The 18,297-nt window shown below is 45.4% G+C and overlaps 1 protein-coding gene across 1 annotated transcript; it reads left to right on the top strand.

Moving 5' to 3' along the window:
* Nucleotides 1-15,792: 15,792 nt before the first annotated feature.
* Nucleotides 15,793-18,066, top strand: LOC123144416 (50S ribosomal protein L21, chloroplastic). Its single transcript, XM_044563551.1, has 5 exons — nt 15,793-16,168; nt 16,858-16,938; nt 17,333-17,434; nt 17,518-17,592; nt 17,722-18,066. Exons 1-5 carry the CDS (start codon nt 15,899-15,901, stop codon nt 17,800-17,802), a joined length of 609 nt encoding a protein of 202 aa, XP_044419486.1. The 5' UTR covers nt 15,793-15,898; the 3' UTR covers nt 17,803-18,066.
* The last annotated feature ends 231 nt before the right edge of the window (nt 18,067-18,297 follow it).

Here is an 18,297-nt window from a genome sequence, read left to right as displayed (position 1 = left end):
GGGGAAACTCGAGGCCTGGTTTCACTCGTAGCTTGACTTATCCGGTGTGCCCTGAGAACGAGATATGTGCAGCTCCTATCGGGATTTGTCGGCACATTCGGGCGGCTTTGCTGGTCTTGTTTTACCATTGTCGAAATGTCTTGTAAACCGGTATTCCGAGACTGATCGGGTCTTTCCGGGAGAAGGTTTATCCTTCGTTGACCGTGAGAGCTTATGATGGGCTAAGTTGGAACACCCCTGCAGGGTATTATCTTTCGAAAGCTGTGCCCGCGGTTATGAGGCAGATGGGAATTTGTTAATGTCCGGTTATAGAGAACTTGGCACTTGACCCAATTAAAATACATCAACTGCGTGTGTAGCCGTGATGGTCTCTTCTCGGCGGAGTCCGGGAAGTGAACACGGTCTGAGTTATGTATGACGTAAGTAGGTGTTCAGGATCACTTCTTGGTCATTGCTAGATGACGTCCATTCCGTTGCTTCTCTTCTCGCTCTCTTTTGCGCAAGTTAGCCACCATATATGCTTTTGCCGCTGCAGCTCCACCTCATTGCACCTCCTTTTCCTATAAGCTTAAATAGTCTTGATCTCGCTGGTGTGAGATTGCTGAGTCCCCGTGACTCACAGATTCTACCAAAACAGTTGCAGGTGCCGACGATGCCAGTGCAGATGATGGCGTCGATCTCAAGTGGGAGTTTGACGAGGAACGTGGTCGTTACTATGTGTCTTTTCCTGATGATCAGTAGTGGAGCCCAGTTGGGACGATCGGGGATCTAGCATTTGGGGTTGTCTTATTTTCATCTGGATTTTGACCGTAGTCGGTCTATATGGTTGTATTTTGGATGATGTATGAATAATATTTATGTATTGTGTGAAGTGGCGATTGTAAGCCAACTCTTTATCCCATTCTTGTTCATTACATGGGATTGTGTGAAGATGACCCTTCTTGCGACAAAACCACTATGCGGTTATGCCTCTAAGTCATGCCTCGACACGTGGGAGATATAGCCGCATCGTGGGCGTTACAAAAGTACCATCAGAAGGAAGCATGCATATGTCACAAAAGTCAGTAAGCGGTATCTGATGGGTTTCAGCATATAAATTAAACTGCACCTCAGGGGGATTATTCCTAGAATGTAAATGAAAATTTTGCACAAAGGAATTTGTGAGGAGATGATACTATTCGCATTCAGCTGCGATGAAGTCGGTGAGGCCGGCATTAGCAGCATATTGTGCAAACTCTTGGAGGATTCTGGTCCCTTCCATGAATGGGGTATGCGGCCATTCGCACGGCCGTAGCTCCGCCAATCTCCGGGCGCGGAGATCACTGTCAGATGAATCCCCAATCACTCCCTTGGAGTTCTTCTTGGAAGCAAACTTCCTAAAGATACTCATGTTTTTCCTATGAAAAAAATTCTGAAATTTTTAGTCCACCAAATTTTCTTAACAAAACTTTACAAAATTGGTAGCAACTACTCATAGGGATGCATAGAGGCCATAGCAAGAATTCAAACTACTTAAAACTCTAAGAATTCAACATGCAAGCTCATCTACATCAGCACCAAGAGTAGCTAATTATTCAAAATATAAACCACTGAAGCAAAAACTAATTGGACAAACGGAGGAGTCACATACCAAGCAATAATTCCCCAAAACAGTTTCGGAAATAGAGCTTCCAGCAAAGAGATCGAAATCCGCGGGTTTGAGAGCAAGAACACGAGAGAGAGAGAGAGCAATGGTGCTTTTTTCTGGAGGTAAGTGATGATGTGGGATGAAGAGATAAGTGAGGGGGCCCATGTGGGGACCACAACCTACCAGGGCACGCCTGGGGGTCCTGGCGCGCCCAGGTGGGTTGTGCCCACCTAGTGCTCCTCCCTCTGGTATTATTTGCACCAAAAATTCTTAAATATTCAGAAAAAAAATCGTGTTAGAATTTTAGAGCATTCTGAGAACTTTTATTTTTGGGTCATTTTTTTATTGCACGGGAAAATCAGAAAACAGACAACACATGGCATTTTATTTTATTTAACTAATAAAAATAGAAAACAAAAGGTTGGGACAGAAGGTAGTGCTCACTAAATTCATCAACCTCATACCTCTCAAAAATGATCCATTAATAAGGTTGATCAAGTCTTATTAACAACCACTTTCGATTAGCATGAAACCGAAGAACTTTCGTAAATCACTAAGTTACCTCAACGGGGATCTGAATATCCCCAACAATAAGCATTTCCTATTTCTTTTTTACAGTAGGCAGAGGTAGCTGAAAACTTCCAATGGTGATTGTCGGAGATTTTTCAATAACATTAATACCATTCACTTGGAATTGTTTCTTAGGAAAGTGCACCGCATGCTCATTACCATTGATATGAAATGTGACCTTGCTTTTATTGCAATCAATAACACCCCCTGCAGTATTCAAGAAGGGTCTACCAAGGATAATCGACATGTTGTCGTCCTCGGGCATCTCAAGTATAACAAAGTCAGTCAAAATAGTAACATTAGCAACAACAACGGGCACATCCTCACAGATACCGATAGGTATGGCAGTTGATTTGTCAGCCATTTGCAAAGATATTTTGGTAGGTGTGAGTTTATTCAAATCAAGTCTTTTATATAAAGATAAAGGCATAACACTAACACCAGCTCCTCAATCACATAAAGCAGTTTTCACATAGTTTCTTTTGATGGAGCAAGGTATAGTTGGTATTCCCAAATCTCCATGTTTTTTAGGTACTCCATCTTTAAAAGTATAATTAGCAAGCATGGTGGAGATTTCAGCTTCCGGTATTTTTCTTTTATTGGTGATGATGTCTTTCATGTACTTTGCATAAGGATGCGTTTCTAAGATATCAGTCAAGCGAGTACGCAAAAAGACTGGCCTCGGCATTTCAGCAAAGCGTTCAAATTCTTCATCATCTTTCTTTTTAGTTGATTTAGGTAGAAAGAGCATAGGTTTTTGAACCCACGGTTCTCTTTCTTTACCGTGTTTTCTAGCACAAAGTCTCTTTTAACATATCTTTTATTCTTAGGTTGTGTGTTATCAAGATCTACTGCAGGTTCTATCTCAACATCATTGTCTGGTTGTCTATTATTTGTTTGAGTATCTTCATGAACTCATCATTATCTTTTTCATTATCAGAAGATGAGTGTTCATTACCAGATTGAGTTTCAGCATCAGAGATAGAGACTTCATTATCATTATCAGGAGGTTTTTCTACTTCAAGTTTACTAGAGGCATGCAAAGTCCTATCATTTTTCTTCCTGTTTTTCTTTTTAGAAGGACTACGTGCATCAATGCTAATTCTTTGAGACTATTGTTCAATTCTTTTTGGGTGTCCCTCAGGATAAAGTGGTTCCTGAGTCATCCTACCTCCTTTAGTCATTACTCTAACAATATGATCATTGATATTATTATTCATTTCATCAAGCAATTCTCTTTGAGATTTAGCAACTTGTTCTAACTAAGTTTGAACCATAGAAGCATTCTTACCTACACCTCTAACATCATTTGAGATTCTAAATAACAAGTCACTCAAGCGAGCAATCATATCAGAATTGTATTTCAATTGTTTCATAACATTTGCATTGAAGTGATCTTGCTTTCTAATATAATTCTCAAACTCATAAAGGCATTGGCTAGGGTGCATATTGTGAGGATTATCATTATCATTGAATTTCATTAGAGAATTTACCTCTACCACCTTAGGTAGTTTTGGTGTATCAAGCCCATGTATTTCTTCAATAGGAGGTAAATTTTTAACATCCTCAGCTTTAATACCTTTTTCCTTCATAGATTTCTTTGCCTCTTGCATATCTTCAGGACTGAGATATAAGATACCCCTCTTCTTCGGAGTGGGTTTAAGCGGTGGTTCAGGGAGAGTCCAATCATCATAATTTTTCAATATGTTATTCAATAATTCTCCAGCTTGCCCAATACCCTGAAAACACAACCAGCACAACTATCTAGGAAATCCCTAGAAGCATCGGTTAGTCCATTATAGAAGATATCAAGTATTTCATTTTTCTTAAGAGGATGATCAGGCAAAGCATTAAGCAATTGGAGAAGCCTCCCCCAAGCTTGTGGGAGACTCTCTTCTTCAATTTGCACAAAGTTAAATATTTCCTGTAAGGCAGCTTGTTTCTTATGAGCAGGAAAAAATATTTTTTAGAGAAGTAATAAATCATATCCTGGGGACTACGCACACAACCAGGAGCAAGAGTATTGTACCAAGCTTTAGCATCACCCTTTAATGAGAACGGAAATAATTTGAGAATATAGTAATAGTGAATTTTCTCATCATGAGCAAAGAGGGTGGCTATGTCATTCAACTTAGTAAGATGTGCCACAACAGTTTCAGTTTCATAACCATGGAAAGGATCAGATTCAACCAAAGTAATCAACTCTAGGTCGGCAGAGAATTCATAATAATAAAGATAGGTGAAGTACCAAACTTAGGATCATATTTCATTTTAGCATTCACAGATTTTTCTTTATACTTGCATAATAATTTCTCTAGATCATCTCTATCCTTACAAGCAAGAATATCTCTAGTTGCCTCCTCACCCATAACATAACCTTTCGGTACCTTTGGCAATTCATATCTATGAGGGCTAGTTCTAGTAGGTGTTTCAAGATTTTCAGTTTCAAGCTCATCATCAGTGACAACAATATCATGTTGTCTTACTATAGTAATTTGTTCATCAAGAATTTCACCTAATGGCACATCATCATCAAGCAAGGTACTAGCATCATCGTAAGCATCATTCATAGAAGAAGTAGCATCATCAATAACTTGCGACATATCAGGATTGATAGCATGTGGTGGTGTTGCAAGTTTACTTATAACAGAAGGTGAATCTAAAGCGGAGCTGGATGGTAGTTCCTTACCTCTCCTCATCTTAGAGGGAAAAATCTTAGTCTTAGCATCCTTCAGATTCTTCATAGTGATAAATTGATAATAATCCCAAGTAACTCAATAAATATAGCTATGCTCCCCGGCAACGGCGCCAGAAAAAGGTCTTGATAACCCACAAGTATATGGGATCGCAACAGTTTTCGAGGGTAGAGTATTCAACCCAAATTTATAGATACGACACAAGCGGAGCCAAAGAATATTTGTAAGTATTAGCAGCTGAGTTGTCAATTCAACCACACCTAGAGATTAATTATCTACAGCAACGTGATCAGTAGCAAAGTATTATGATAGTTTGGATAATAGTAGCAGCAGTAATTATAACGATAACAGTGATAGCAGTGATTTTGTAGCAAGTGCAACAGTAACGATAGCAATAGTGACTTAGCAGAAACAATATTAGATAAATTCGTAGGCATTGGATCGGTGATTTGTTGGATGATATTTATCATGTGACAGTTATAACCTAGGGCGATACAACACTAGCTCTAGTTCATAAATATAATGTAGACATGTATTCCGTAAATAGTCATACGTGCTTAGGGAAAGAACTTGCATGACATCTTTTGTCCTACCTCCCGTGGCAGCGGGGTCCTATTAGAAACTAAGGGATATTAAGGCCTCCTTTTAATAGAGAACCGGAACAAAGCATTAACACACGGTGAATACATGAACTCCTCAAACTACGATCATCACCGGGAGTGGTCCCGACTATTGTCACTCCGGGGTTGCTAGATCATAACACGTAGTGGGTGACTATAACTTGCAAGATCGGATCTAGAACATGGATATAATGGTGATAACATAAACGGTTCAGATCTGAAATCATCGCACCCGGGCCCAAAGTGACAAGCATTAAGCATGGCAAAGTCATAGCAACATCAATCTCAGAACATAGTGGATACTAGGGATCAAGCCCTAACAAAACTAACTAGATTACATGATGCATTTGATCCAACTCCTCACCGACCAGCGAGCCTACGAAGGAATTACTCACTCCCAGTGGAGAGCATCATGGAATTGGCGATGGAGAAGGGTTGGTGATGACGAAGATCGAAGATCCCCCTCTCCGTAGCCCCAAACGGACTCCAGATCTGGCCTCCCGATGAAGAACAGGAGGTGACGGCGGCTCAGTCTCGTGAAACACGATAATTCTTTCTCTCTGATTTTTTCCTGGAAATATGTGATTTTATAGCGTCGGTTTCAGGGTCTACGGGGCCACCAGGTGGGGACAGCCCACCTGGGCGCGCTTGGAGGGGGGCGTGCCCTGGTTGGTTGTGCCCACCCAGGTGCCCCCCTCCGGTGGTTCCTGGCTCCAGAAATCCTCTTTTATTGTATAAAAAATCCTCGCAAAGTTTCATTCCGTTCTGAGAACTTTTATTTCTGCACAAAAACAACACCATGGTAGTTCTGCTGCCGTCAGTTCAGGGTTAGTTTCATTCAAATCATGCAAATTAGAGTCCAAAAAAAGAGGAAAAGCGTTAGGAAAAGTAGATACGTTGGACACGTATCATCGGGATCAATTGTTGTCTAGGCACGAGTATTATCCCGAGCCCTGTCATGCTTATTGAGCCATGCCTGATATCCGGCCTGTCCAGCAAGCACACGGTCCCTGGATCTGTATATGGATCTTGATGGGGCTGGCTGTGCGGTCAACTTTCCTCGCAAATCATACGCGGAGCAGACGGGATCAGATCTTTGCCTTCACAGCGAGGGACTGAAGGGGGTCTCGAAGCCCTCCCTTTGGTCTATCCCGCCCCTGAGGAGGGCGGTCAGGCTGATCAGTTCAATCGTGCTTATAGAGCAGGTTGTCGTCAACTTCGTCATCGAATGCCGGAAGCAGACGTCATTGTGGGTAGGATTTGGTTTCATTCGTGATCCTTTGCTCGAGGTCTTGCTCAGCTACGAGGACCTCCACCCATTTATCATTGAGCGTGTCTTAATCGGCTTTAAGCTTCTTCCACCCCCTTTTAATACTTCGGGCGGAACTAACGAGCCATCGTCGGAAGGTTTCCAGATCAAGGAAGTCCTCGGGGACGTCAAATTCATCGGTTCCAAGACTTATGTCCTCTTCTGATTCTAGCATGTAGTTACTATCATCGGGATCATCGAGGTCCTCCATCCCTACGGCGTCGTCGATCTGACCGGACGCGGCATCATTGCCATTGTCCTGGTCCTCGGCGCCGTCCGGGTGGTGTTGTTACCGGAGGTACCATTATTAGTGTTGTTATTGCTGGTGTTCCCCTTACCGGCACGTTTAGAGCGCTTCCCGCTCTGTTGGCACTTGGGAGGATCCTTTTTCTCCTCCTCCTCGTCGTCCTTGGGGGTATCCACCATGTAGACATCATAGGTGGAGGTTGCCGGTGTTGGATGGTGTGGCGCCAGTCAGATCGCTGACATCCTCATCCATGTCGGTTGCCTCCTCGGAGACATAGTCCAGCACGTCGGTTAAATCCTTGACTGTAGCGACTAGGTGGGTGGTGGGCGGGATGTAAATCCCTGTCATCGGCTTTAAATCCGATCTGGTCGTAGACTCAAGACTGACCGTTCGAAATCCCAAGATTCTGGATTTGGTCCAGCATCTCGTTTAAAAGCAAGAGGTCTTCCGGGCCCATCTCTTGATAGTAGGTGGGGCCAACTTGCAGTATGCTCGACGAAGCATGTGACATGACTTTGGAGTGTGGATCAGCCAAGGGAGGGCATGGTCTGATGCTGAAGAGGTCGGATCCGAACTTGAGGTTGGTTCTGAGGTGAGAACTGATTCGAAGTTCGGATCTGAGGTCGGGTCCTAGGTTAAGGCCATAGCGTCTGTAGAGTTTTCCCGCTGATCTAGCGCCCAACCAGAGAGGACGAGATTGCCGCGGGAGTTGGCAGTATATTCCAAACTCTGAAATCTGATGATCTGGTCTGGGGCGAAGCTTTCGATGAGGCCAAGGTGTCCGGCTGGATCAGCGTGAAGATGTCGCCGCAACTGATGTCGCTGATGATCTGAAGACCAGTCATTGATCCTTTTTTACCACACAGTGGGACCTATATGGGCCATCAATGTTGGTGCTAAAACCGACGGATCTCGGGTAGGGGGTCCTGAGCTGTAGGTCTAGGAACAATGGTAACAGGAGACGAAGGGAGACAATGTTTACCCAGGTTTGGGCCCTCTCGAAGCGGTAAAACCCTACGTCCTACTTTGATTGTATTGATGTGATGGAGTACATAGTCAGCGAGGATAGTACCCCTTAGTCCAGGACACCGTCGGTGAGGTGGAAGGCTTCATGTTGAGAGAATTACTTGTAGTGGGGATGAACTATTTAAGAATAAAAGATTAACTACTCTTTTTTGCATGAAAAACTTTCGATCTAATTATCAATTGCCAAGGTAGTACAAAGAACACAAGTAAAAATTACATCCACGTCCATAGACACCTAGCAACGACTACAAGCACGAGAGCGAGCCGAAGGCACACTGCCATCATCGCCCCTCCCTCGAGTTGGGCAAACCTTGTTGTAGTAGACAATAGGGAAGTCATCATGCTAAGGCCTGATAGGACCAGTGCATCAGATCAGCAACCCCCGCCGATGAAGAGAAGCATAGATCAGAAGGATCCAACCTGTAGACACACGAACGAAGACCGAATCCACGTCGATCCACCGAAGACAAACGTCAACCGAATCTCGCGAGATCCGACGGAGACATACCTCCACACGCCTACGACAATGATAGAAGCACCGCTGGTACAGGCCTAGGCGGGAAGAACCGCATTCCATCTTCAGAGAGACGCCGCCGCCTCGCCTCTCAGAGCAGGACACAAACCCTAATGAAACTTAAAAAAACATGCAAAAACGAAGCCCTCCCATCAACAAGGGTGAGGATCCACTGCACCTCCATGGTCCTAAGGCCATAGGAGACAAAGCAGACCGGTGGTGGCGCCCACGGGGGGGGGGGCACGAGAAACCCCAGCGGCATGCCCTTGTGCACGAGGCTGTGAGAAGGGGTACATAGCTACTTACCTACTCCATGATGTAAATTAGTTTAACCATTTTAAGCAGACCGAATATGTATCGCACTTAAGGGACTCCTCGTTTTCCAGTGTTATTATTTAGTTTTCCGGTGGTTATTTAGAATGAAAGTATCCAGTTTCCGCTCATCTTCATGCTATCAAATGGCAACAGGGATTAGGGAAATCTTTTCTTGTGTTGGGAAAGGATTCCACCTAGCCCCAAAAATACCTCTGATGGGAGTTTGCTCCCTTGGATTTGCTGCCCGTGCAACCAAATGAGGCCTAGGGGTTTGTTTGGTGCACAGGAAAATGGCAGGATCTCTACCAAATCGTTGGGTAGTTCAACTTGCATGTGGATTATTCGCCTGTGTGTCTGTCATATCAGGGGAGAGGAAAAATTCACCCCTCCCTGCGATATCCTTGGGAGAAAAAATCGACTCCTAAATCGTGGATCAATTCCTTCTCTATCTCTCTTAAACACAAACTTCGGTCCATGTTTGATGCTCTGTCTGTGTCATCACTCCATCGACTTGTGTCCACAACTACCCACTAGAGATCCAGAAAACCTATTTAGCAAAGATCTAGACAACTACGCGGCCATCCTTGACAACGCATTGTTGATACCAGTCGATCACACGCCTATTGACTTTTTTAGTCAACTGGACCTAGACAACTATACATGCTTATATGGGTGAGTGTATATACTTACATATGTACTCCCTCCGTTAAGATTGCACTTGGCCCAACAGATGATGCGTGCGAGTCCACCACGCGTAAAACGCTAAGGGGCGACTGGAGAGGCGATTGCCTGGCGATCTCCTTCCAGCGCTAGGGTTAGGGTTTTGACGGCGGGGGTGGTGTGGCTACGATGGTGTTGGGGGCGGCGACTGCGCATCCCTTGACGCTGACCAGTGTTTGTCTCTCTCCTCCACGGAGCGGTGCTATGGCAGAGAAGACGAAGGAGAAAAGTGGGAGGTCCATGGCTGCAAAGGCTACCCCGGCGGCAGCAACGACCCCGGGAAAGATGGCAAGCGGGGCTCATCGGGGTCCCCCATCGTGAGTAAGACGCCAGATCCCACTGCAAGCCTCTCGGCGAGACTGGGAGGGATGGTTCTACTGGATAAGGAGGCGGAAGGGCTCGTCTTTGATGATCCAGATCAGATCCTGCCCAAAAATGCAAAGTGGTCGGCGGTGGGGAAGTCGTTCTCCCCGCGACCGCAAAACAGGACGGTGCTCGAGAGGATGATGCAAAGGGCTTGGGGACTGCACCATGAGGCAAAATTTCGAGACATGGGCGATAACATCTTTGCAGTCCACTTCGACAGCGAAGGTGACTAGAGACATGCAATGTCTAATGGGCCATGGCAGTATGATTTCAATGTATTGGTGTTGAAGGAGTATGAGAGCAACATACGGCCCTCAGAGATGGTGTTTGACAAGATGGATGTTTGGGTCAGAGTGATAGATCTGCCACCGGGAAAGAGAACTGAAGTGTTTGGCAGAGCTTTGGGTAACTGGTTGGGTGAGGTTGTCAAGGTGGATGTGGATAAAGATGGTGTAGCCAGAGGTGATCAGCTGCGAGTTAGGGCTAGGATATCAATATACGAGCCCTTGGTTCGTGGTTTCTTCCTTAAATCATCCCAAGAGGACAAAACTGGCACCTGGTTTGCCTTCCATTATGAAAAGGTTCCACATTTTTGTTTCGAGTGTGGGAGGCTAGTGCATGTGGATGGGCGATGTGAACCTCATGTCGACAAGTCATCGCAGTGGGGGGGTGGCTGAGGGCCTCACCGGGAAGGAGCACTGGCTCCAAGAATGAGACTAAGGGTGGAAAGATGAACAACAGTAGCAGTTTCGTCAGTTCACAATCTGATGGAAACAACAAGGAGCAGGAAGGCACCGCTCGTATTAGAGACATCCCAACAAAGCATGGTCTGAAAGCGGATTTTGACAGGCCGGAAAGCTCCCGCACTGGCGGGCAGCGCAAAGCCCCAATAAATATAAGTTCAGGGGTGAGTGGATAGAAGAGAGGGACCTCAGACATGAGATTGGGGGAAAGAAGGAGTGGATCTAAGGGAACAACTCAAAATGCAACAGCGGCAGAGAGAGTATGAATGGGCGATGCATGAGGAAAGAAGGCGTTGGGACAGTGGTGCTGCTGACAGAGAGAGAGAGGGAAGGTATGGATACAAACCCCACTACCCCACAGAGAGGAAAAGAGGATACTATGTCAGGAAGCCGCGTCAAGATCATGAGGAGAATAGGGGAAAGGGAGACAGCTCCCAAACCATCCCAATCATGAGAAAGAGGCATCCGTGATAGGTGTGGGTAGCAAAAAAGGGGGAGTCAAGCAAGAGGGATATGATGCTTTTATTCGTGACACTAGACAGAAGACAGGCTATGTGTTTGATCGTATTTCAGAAGCTGATACTAGAATGGCGGTCCCTGCTAGGCGCAGGGCCGCCAGGCGCAATGATCATCTTAGCCTGGAACTGCCGAGGGTTGGGGTTGGACTCGGCAGTTGGCGAATTGCGGGACCTAATTAGGTCATACAACCCAGCGGTGGTGTTCTTATCGAAAACTAAAAAAAGGCAGGGGCAATGGAGAGGCTTAAGTGGAGCATGGGTTTCAGCCAAGGTATTGCGGTGGATTGCAAGGGTAAAAGCAGAGGCCTAGCACTATGGTGGAGGGATCATGTTGAAGTTATAGTACAGCCATGGTGCCAATACTATATAGATGCTAAGGTTGTATACGAGGGGGTTACCTTTAGATTCACTGGAATCTATGGGGAGCCAAGCATCGAAAAGAGAACAAAGGGAAATTCTCCGTTACCTCCGAGCACAAGACAATCTCCCGTGGCTCTGCACGGGTGATTTTAGTGAAGCCCTTCGACAAAACGAACAACAGGGGGTAATCCGAGGTCTCTGAAACAAATGGCACTTTTTGAGAACTGCTTGTCCAACTACAGACTAGCGGACCTGGGATTCTCGGGATACCCGTTTATGTGGGATAACAAACGAGAGTGCGGATGATAACATTCAAGTGTGGCTTGACAGAGCGACGTGCAATGCAGAGTTTGCGCAGGTTTTCCCAGCGGTCGACGTGCAACACATTATGACGGAAGAGTCTGACCACCAAGCGCTTATCATTAAAGCGTTGACGACACAGGTTGAGACGACGGCAAAGGGTCAGCGTCCTTTCATATATGAGGCCGCGTGGGCACGGCATGAGGGTTACGAGGAGATGGTGGCCACTCCATGGGAGGAGGCCCATGCAGCCAATCAACAAGAAGGGGAGCTCGAGTCTGCATGCAGCCGGCTGAGGACCACATCAGGTGCCATGCATGCGTGGAGCCAAAGAGTTTTTGTGTACATTAAAAAACAGATCGCTCATTTGAAGCGACAATTGGTAGATACTAAGGAGCGAGCTGCAAGGTCCAACTACGGACAAGAGGTAAAGGAGATAGAGGACCAACTGCATGAGCTGTTCGAGCGTGAGGAGGTGTACTACAAGCAGAGATCGAGGGTCGATTGGCTTACAGAAGGGGACCAGAACACTTGGTATTTCCAAAACCGAGCCTCGCACCGCAGACGGAAGAACACGGTCAAGGCCCTAAAGAGGGAGGATGGGACCAAATGCACAGATGATGAGGGTATGCGCATAATGGCAGCACAATTCTATGCTCATCTGTTTGCTTCTGAAGGGTCGACAAATGGTGAAAGGGTACTGCAACATATTGTGAGAGCTGTTACAGATGAGATGAATGGAAAACTTGTTGCACCCTTCACAGACGAGGAGATAGAGGCGACCCTCTTCCAAATGGGGCCCACAAAGGCTCCGGGGCCGGATGGCTTACCAGCCATGTTCTACCAACGGCACCGACAGTTGGTAAAGAACGATGTCTGTGGTGCAGTTCGAGAGTTCTTGGCGGGGAAGGAAGCTCTGAATGGTTTTAATGATACAGTCATTGTAATGATCCTAAAAGTAAACTCACCAGAGTTACTGTCACAGTTTCGCCTAATTAGTCTATGTAATGTTCTTTATAAGATAGCGGCAAAGGCACTGGCCAACCGCCTTAACGTTGTGCTTCCTTTCATGATATCTGACGAACAAAGCGCGTTTGTGCCAGGTAGGCTAATAACGGATAATGTACTAGTGGTCTATGAGTGTGTACATGCAATCAGGAAGAGGAAAAGAAAGAAGCCTATGTGCGCGGTAAAGCTGGACATGATGAAGGCCTACGATAGAGTGGAGTGGGATTTTCTTGAGAAGATGTTGCTGAAAATTGGTTTCTCTGGTCACTGGACGGAGATGGTTATGAGGTGTGTGAAATCAGCAACTTTCTCTGTCAAGTTGAACGGTGGACTCTCTCATCGGTTTAACCCTACCAGAGGGCTAAGACAGGGTGATCCCCTCTCACCATATCTCTTTTTATTCTGCGTGGAGGGTTTCTCGGCGCTTTTGAATCATGCACAAAGGGAGAAGAACATCAAGGGTTTGGGTTTTGGGAGTAGCGGACCAACAGTAACTCACTTACTCTTTGTTGATGATAGTGTGGTTTTCGCTGAGGGCTCACGTGAGAAATTTGAGGCACTTCGATCCATCCTACAGGATTATGAGGCTGCCTCGGGGCAGAAAGTCAATCTTCAGAAATCTGCAATTTTCTTTGGGAAAGGAACATCTGAAGAAAACAAAGAGGAACTCAAACAAGTGCTGGGAGTTGTGGAGGAGGCCCTGAGTGAAAGATATCTGGGACCGCCTACGGTGGTGGGGAGATCAAAGGATGGAACGTTTAAATATGTCAAGGGGAGTGTAAGAGGGAAGGTCTCTGGGTGGAAAGGACAAGGACTATCCAAGACTGCGAGAGAGGTGCTCGTTAAGTCCGGGCTGCAATCTACACCAACTTTTACCATGAGTTGTTTTCAACTCACGAAGAAAATGGGCGGGAACCTGTCATCTATTTCTTCTAACTTCTGGTGGGGTGAGGCAAATGGTAAAAAGAATGTGCATTGGATAGCATGGGACAAAATGTGCACGAGAAAGCAAGAAGGTGGGATGGGTTTTAGGGACCCAGAGGCGTTTAATCAAGCTATGCTTGCCAAACAAGCGTGTAGATTATTCCAGGAGCCAAACTCGTTATGTGTGAGGGTCTTGAAAGCCCGGTATTATGTGGATGGATCTGTTGTTAATGCTACATGCCCAAGTGGGGGCTCTTATACTTTTAGGAGCATATTGCACGGGCGAGACCTACTCAGAGACGGGCTGATATGGAGGATTGGCGACAATTCCAAAATCAAAGTGCACCATGATAACTGGATTCCTAGGAAAGGTAGCTTGAAGCCACTGGGCCAAAGCTACATCAATGGGATAACGCGAGTCAGTGACCTCTTTGAAGCAAATGGCTATGCGTGGGATGTAAACAAGGTGCAGGCAATGTTCTCCCCCGATGAGGCACGAGAGATCATGCAAATCCCGGTTGGTGGGCCAAAGATGGAGGACTATCAGGCTTGGAATTATACCAAGAATGGGGTTTTCACCGTCCGGTCGGCTTATCACTTACGCATGAGCCAGAAACGGCTCCGCTCGGGTCGACCAGAGTCTTCTTCTTCGGTGGCTGATCACAAATCTTGGCTGAGCTTGTGGGATACGATCGCACCAGGTAAGGTCAAAACACATATGTGGAGGCTGATCCGAAACGGGCTAGCAGTGGGGTCGAAGCTACTGAGGACGAAAATCAAGGCAGGTGTCTTCTGTACGGCTTGCGGTCGAGAGGAAACAAATTACCACAGATTCTGGGGCTGCTACCATTCAGCAAAATTTTGGAAGATAATGCATTCAGAATTGGGGGTGCCGGTGGCGATCCCACCGGAGTCAGTCAGCTCCCAGAGTGCTTTGTCGAGATGTCTACTTTCGTGGTTCGCGGACGCATCGGATGACGAACGTGATGTCCTTGTGCAGGGGGCATATGCGCTCTGGTTAGCAAGGAACAATGCACGAGATGGACAGAGGATTGAGGAAGGGGATGTAATCGCGAGGAGGGTCTTCAATCTAATGGGGGAATGGCAGTCCATTCATGGGCGGAATTTCAAACCAGCCAGAACCGAGGTTAGGGAGAAATGGAGACCACCAGAGGAGGGGTGGGTGAAGGCCAACGTAGATGGTGCAACGATGAGGGTGGGCGATGATGGCGACACTGGAGTGATATTCCGGAACCATGAGGGTGCATATATGAGTGTTGCATGTCACTTTCTCCCAATGTGCAACAGCCCAGCGAGAGTTGAGCTTCAGGCATGCAGAGATGCAGCTGTTATGGCGGGAGAGCTCGACATACCCAACTTACACATTGAAACGGATTGCCGAGAGATCGTATGTAAGCTCCAGAGCAGGGACAGGGACTTATCGCCGCTGGGACCGATCGTGGAGGAAGTGAAGTAGCTGCTGGCATCACGAGAGAGATGGAAGGTGTCATGGGTTAGACGTGAGGTTAATTCAGCAGCTCACTTAGTAGCTAGGGAGGCTGTGACAAATAAGCTAGATTCGGTGTGGCGTCTTATGCCCCCAGACTTTATTTTGCATGTTGTTTCAAACGAGATCCCCATGTTAAGTCAGCAACTCACTTAGTAGCTAGAAAGGCTGTGACAAATAAATTTTTTGTTAAGTTCAAAAAAAATGTATTCCCTCCGTTCCTAAATATAAGACCTTTTAAAGATTACACTATATTCTACATACAGAGTGAAATTAGTGAATCTACACTTTAAAATATGTCTATATACATTCGTATGTAATCCATAGTCGAATCTTTAAAAAGTCTTATATTTAGGAATAGAAGGAGTATGAGCGTGTGAGTAAAAGAAAAAGAAAAATATGCCAGCCGTTGGTATCCGAGCACGCGATTTCTTCCTATCCACAATATTATCCCACTCCCCTCTTCGTCCGAAAACCCTCCAGTCCAGTATCCGTCGTTCCCCCTCGCCATCGTCCCGCGCCCCGTCCATGGCCACCGCCACGCTCCCTCTCCGCCTCCTCCCCTCGAGAACCCCACTCCTCCACACCGCCGCCTTCCTCCCTGCGAGCACTTCTCTCTCCGTCACCGCGTCCGCGCCCCGCAACTGGCGCATCTTCGCCGCCGCCGAGGAGGCGCCCGCTCCGGTGGAAGCCGAGGCGGAGGAGGTGGTAGAGGATGCCGCGGTTCCGGAGCCTGTTGAGGTGCAGCTGGCTGCTGCTGGCGCGGGGAAGGACGCCGACATCTTCGCCGTTGTCATGGTGGGTTAGCTCGCACGTTCACTCACTAGCATCCAAAGTTGCAGTTTGGTCAAGATAAACTGGAAATTACTAGGGCCTTCTTTGGGCTTCGTTAGCTGCTGTTTCGTAAATAGTATCCGTGATTTAAATACCACTTGAGCTTTATATATGTCTTGTGGTGAATTAAAGATTCCAGGTTTCGTTGGGACTGCAGTGCTGCACCAGAGATGGTTAGGCTGTATCATGATTCATGAATACTACTCCCTCTTTTCGGGTTTATAAGACCCACGAGTTTTTTCTAGATTGTCAAATTCACCAAAGAAATGCGAGTTATATGCCACAAAAAGATATAACATTGAATTCGTATTCGTGAGAAGTTTCTAATGGTATGCTTGTAGTGGCATATATATGATATAATATAAGTTGTATTTCACAGGTCAAAAAGATCTGAAAATACGTGCAAGCGTTTTAAACCGGAAACAATGGAGTAAGAGAAATGTGCACACTTCTCACTAGGATGTGCATGCTGCAGTGTTAGAAAGAAAATTGGAACTATTTAACATTAGTATTACAATGAATTATCTGGGTGCACTTTAAAAAAATGCTGAATCTGCAAAGATGCGTCGTTGGAGAGTTTATGTTTTCTCTACTTCCTATAGGTATTGTGATTAATGAGGAAATTATTTTGACTATAATTTTCTGTTGTGCAGATTGGGTCCAGACAATACATTGTGATGCCAGGTCGGTACATATACACACAGAGGCTGAAAGACGCCAATGTCAATGATCAGGTTTAGTGCTTGTCCTTTTATACATAATTTTTTTTAGGACTCCCAAGTTGATGTCTGACTGTTTGTAAGACTTTGGGTAATGCTTTTGCCATGTTGCATGGTTTCCTCCAGCATGTTTGGATGAGAAAATAAAATCCTTTGGAGAATTACCTTACTGCGTTGTTGTTCTTATAAAAGGTCTCTCATTTTGGTACTTGTTCTTAGGTTCGCTCATTGGTCTTGATGTGACTATGCACACATGGTTACGGAAGTAACTCATACATTACGTGTTTGTTCATTTAGTTTACTTAGTCCATGAAAATATGGAATTAGCATGCAACCGCACACATTCATATGGATCCTTGGCATGCTTTTGTATCTTTGAGATAACTCCCATATAATGTTTGATGCACAGATCATTTTGAACAAGGTACTACTGGTGTCAACTAGAGACAAAGCTTATATTGGCATGCCAGTGGTGACCAATGCTGCTGTTCATGCAATTGTTGAAGAACAGGTATGCCTTATGCATGATGTGAGATTAATAATGAATATACAAAATTAGCTTACACTGGTTTCTCCCCATTATTTGTTCAATAGGGACTGGACGATAAAGTGATTGTTTTCAAGTTCAAGAAGAAGAAGAAGTACCAGAGGAAAGCTGGTCACAGACAGGTAAGTATGTCTAGTTTGTGTCCCATTGAAGGTGGAAATATACTAGCATAGTCATAAGAACTGACTTAGTTTTTGACATTCCCAACTCCAAAACAATATGAGTTCTTATAATTTTCTGTTCTTTGACAGCCAAATACGAGGTTAAGAATTACTGGCATAAGTGGATATGAGGAATTCCCTGCTGATCCAATACTTCAAGTTCCAGCTTAAGTGTAATTGTAAGTTGTTTAGTTACAAATGCTTGGTAGTACATTAGAGTGCAAGAGCATTTTCCCCACTGTTCCCCAAGTGAGGCTCTTCCCCAAGTTAATGTACTCGAAATGCTGCCATTCGTCGAGTGGTTGGTTCCATCCTTTTGTTTATTCCGCCAGCTCTTGTGTTCCTTTGAAATCCAATTGTATTATCTTGATTGTGCAGAAAGACAGGGGAAAGCATTTAATTACAATGTGGACATGTTAGCTTTGGATTGTGCAATTTTCAGAGTTGTTGAGGCCCGCACTACATAACATTGCTAATATTACTATCTGTTTTCCTAAATCTAATCTGAATTTGTTTAGCTCTTTATTGTCATAGTATTATTTCTGGTTGTGGTTTTGCAGAAATCTTATCACTTTTAAGTCCATGAGAAAGACAACAATGCCCGTGGCCTAGACACACGTTTTTTGTAGTACCTGTCATTACATTCTTTTAGGCAGCTCTGACTTG

The sequence above is a fragment of the Triticum aestivum genome, chromosome 6D (assembly GCF_018294505.1).
Source record: "Triticum aestivum cultivar Chinese Spring chromosome 6D, IWGSC CS RefSeq v2.1, whole genome shotgun sequence".
NCBI lineage: Eukaryota > Viridiplantae > Streptophyta > Magnoliopsida > Poales > Poaceae > Triticum > Triticum aestivum.
The sequence above is the reverse complement of the archived record's forward strand: the minus strand, read 5'-3'. Positions and strand labels throughout refer to the sequence as shown.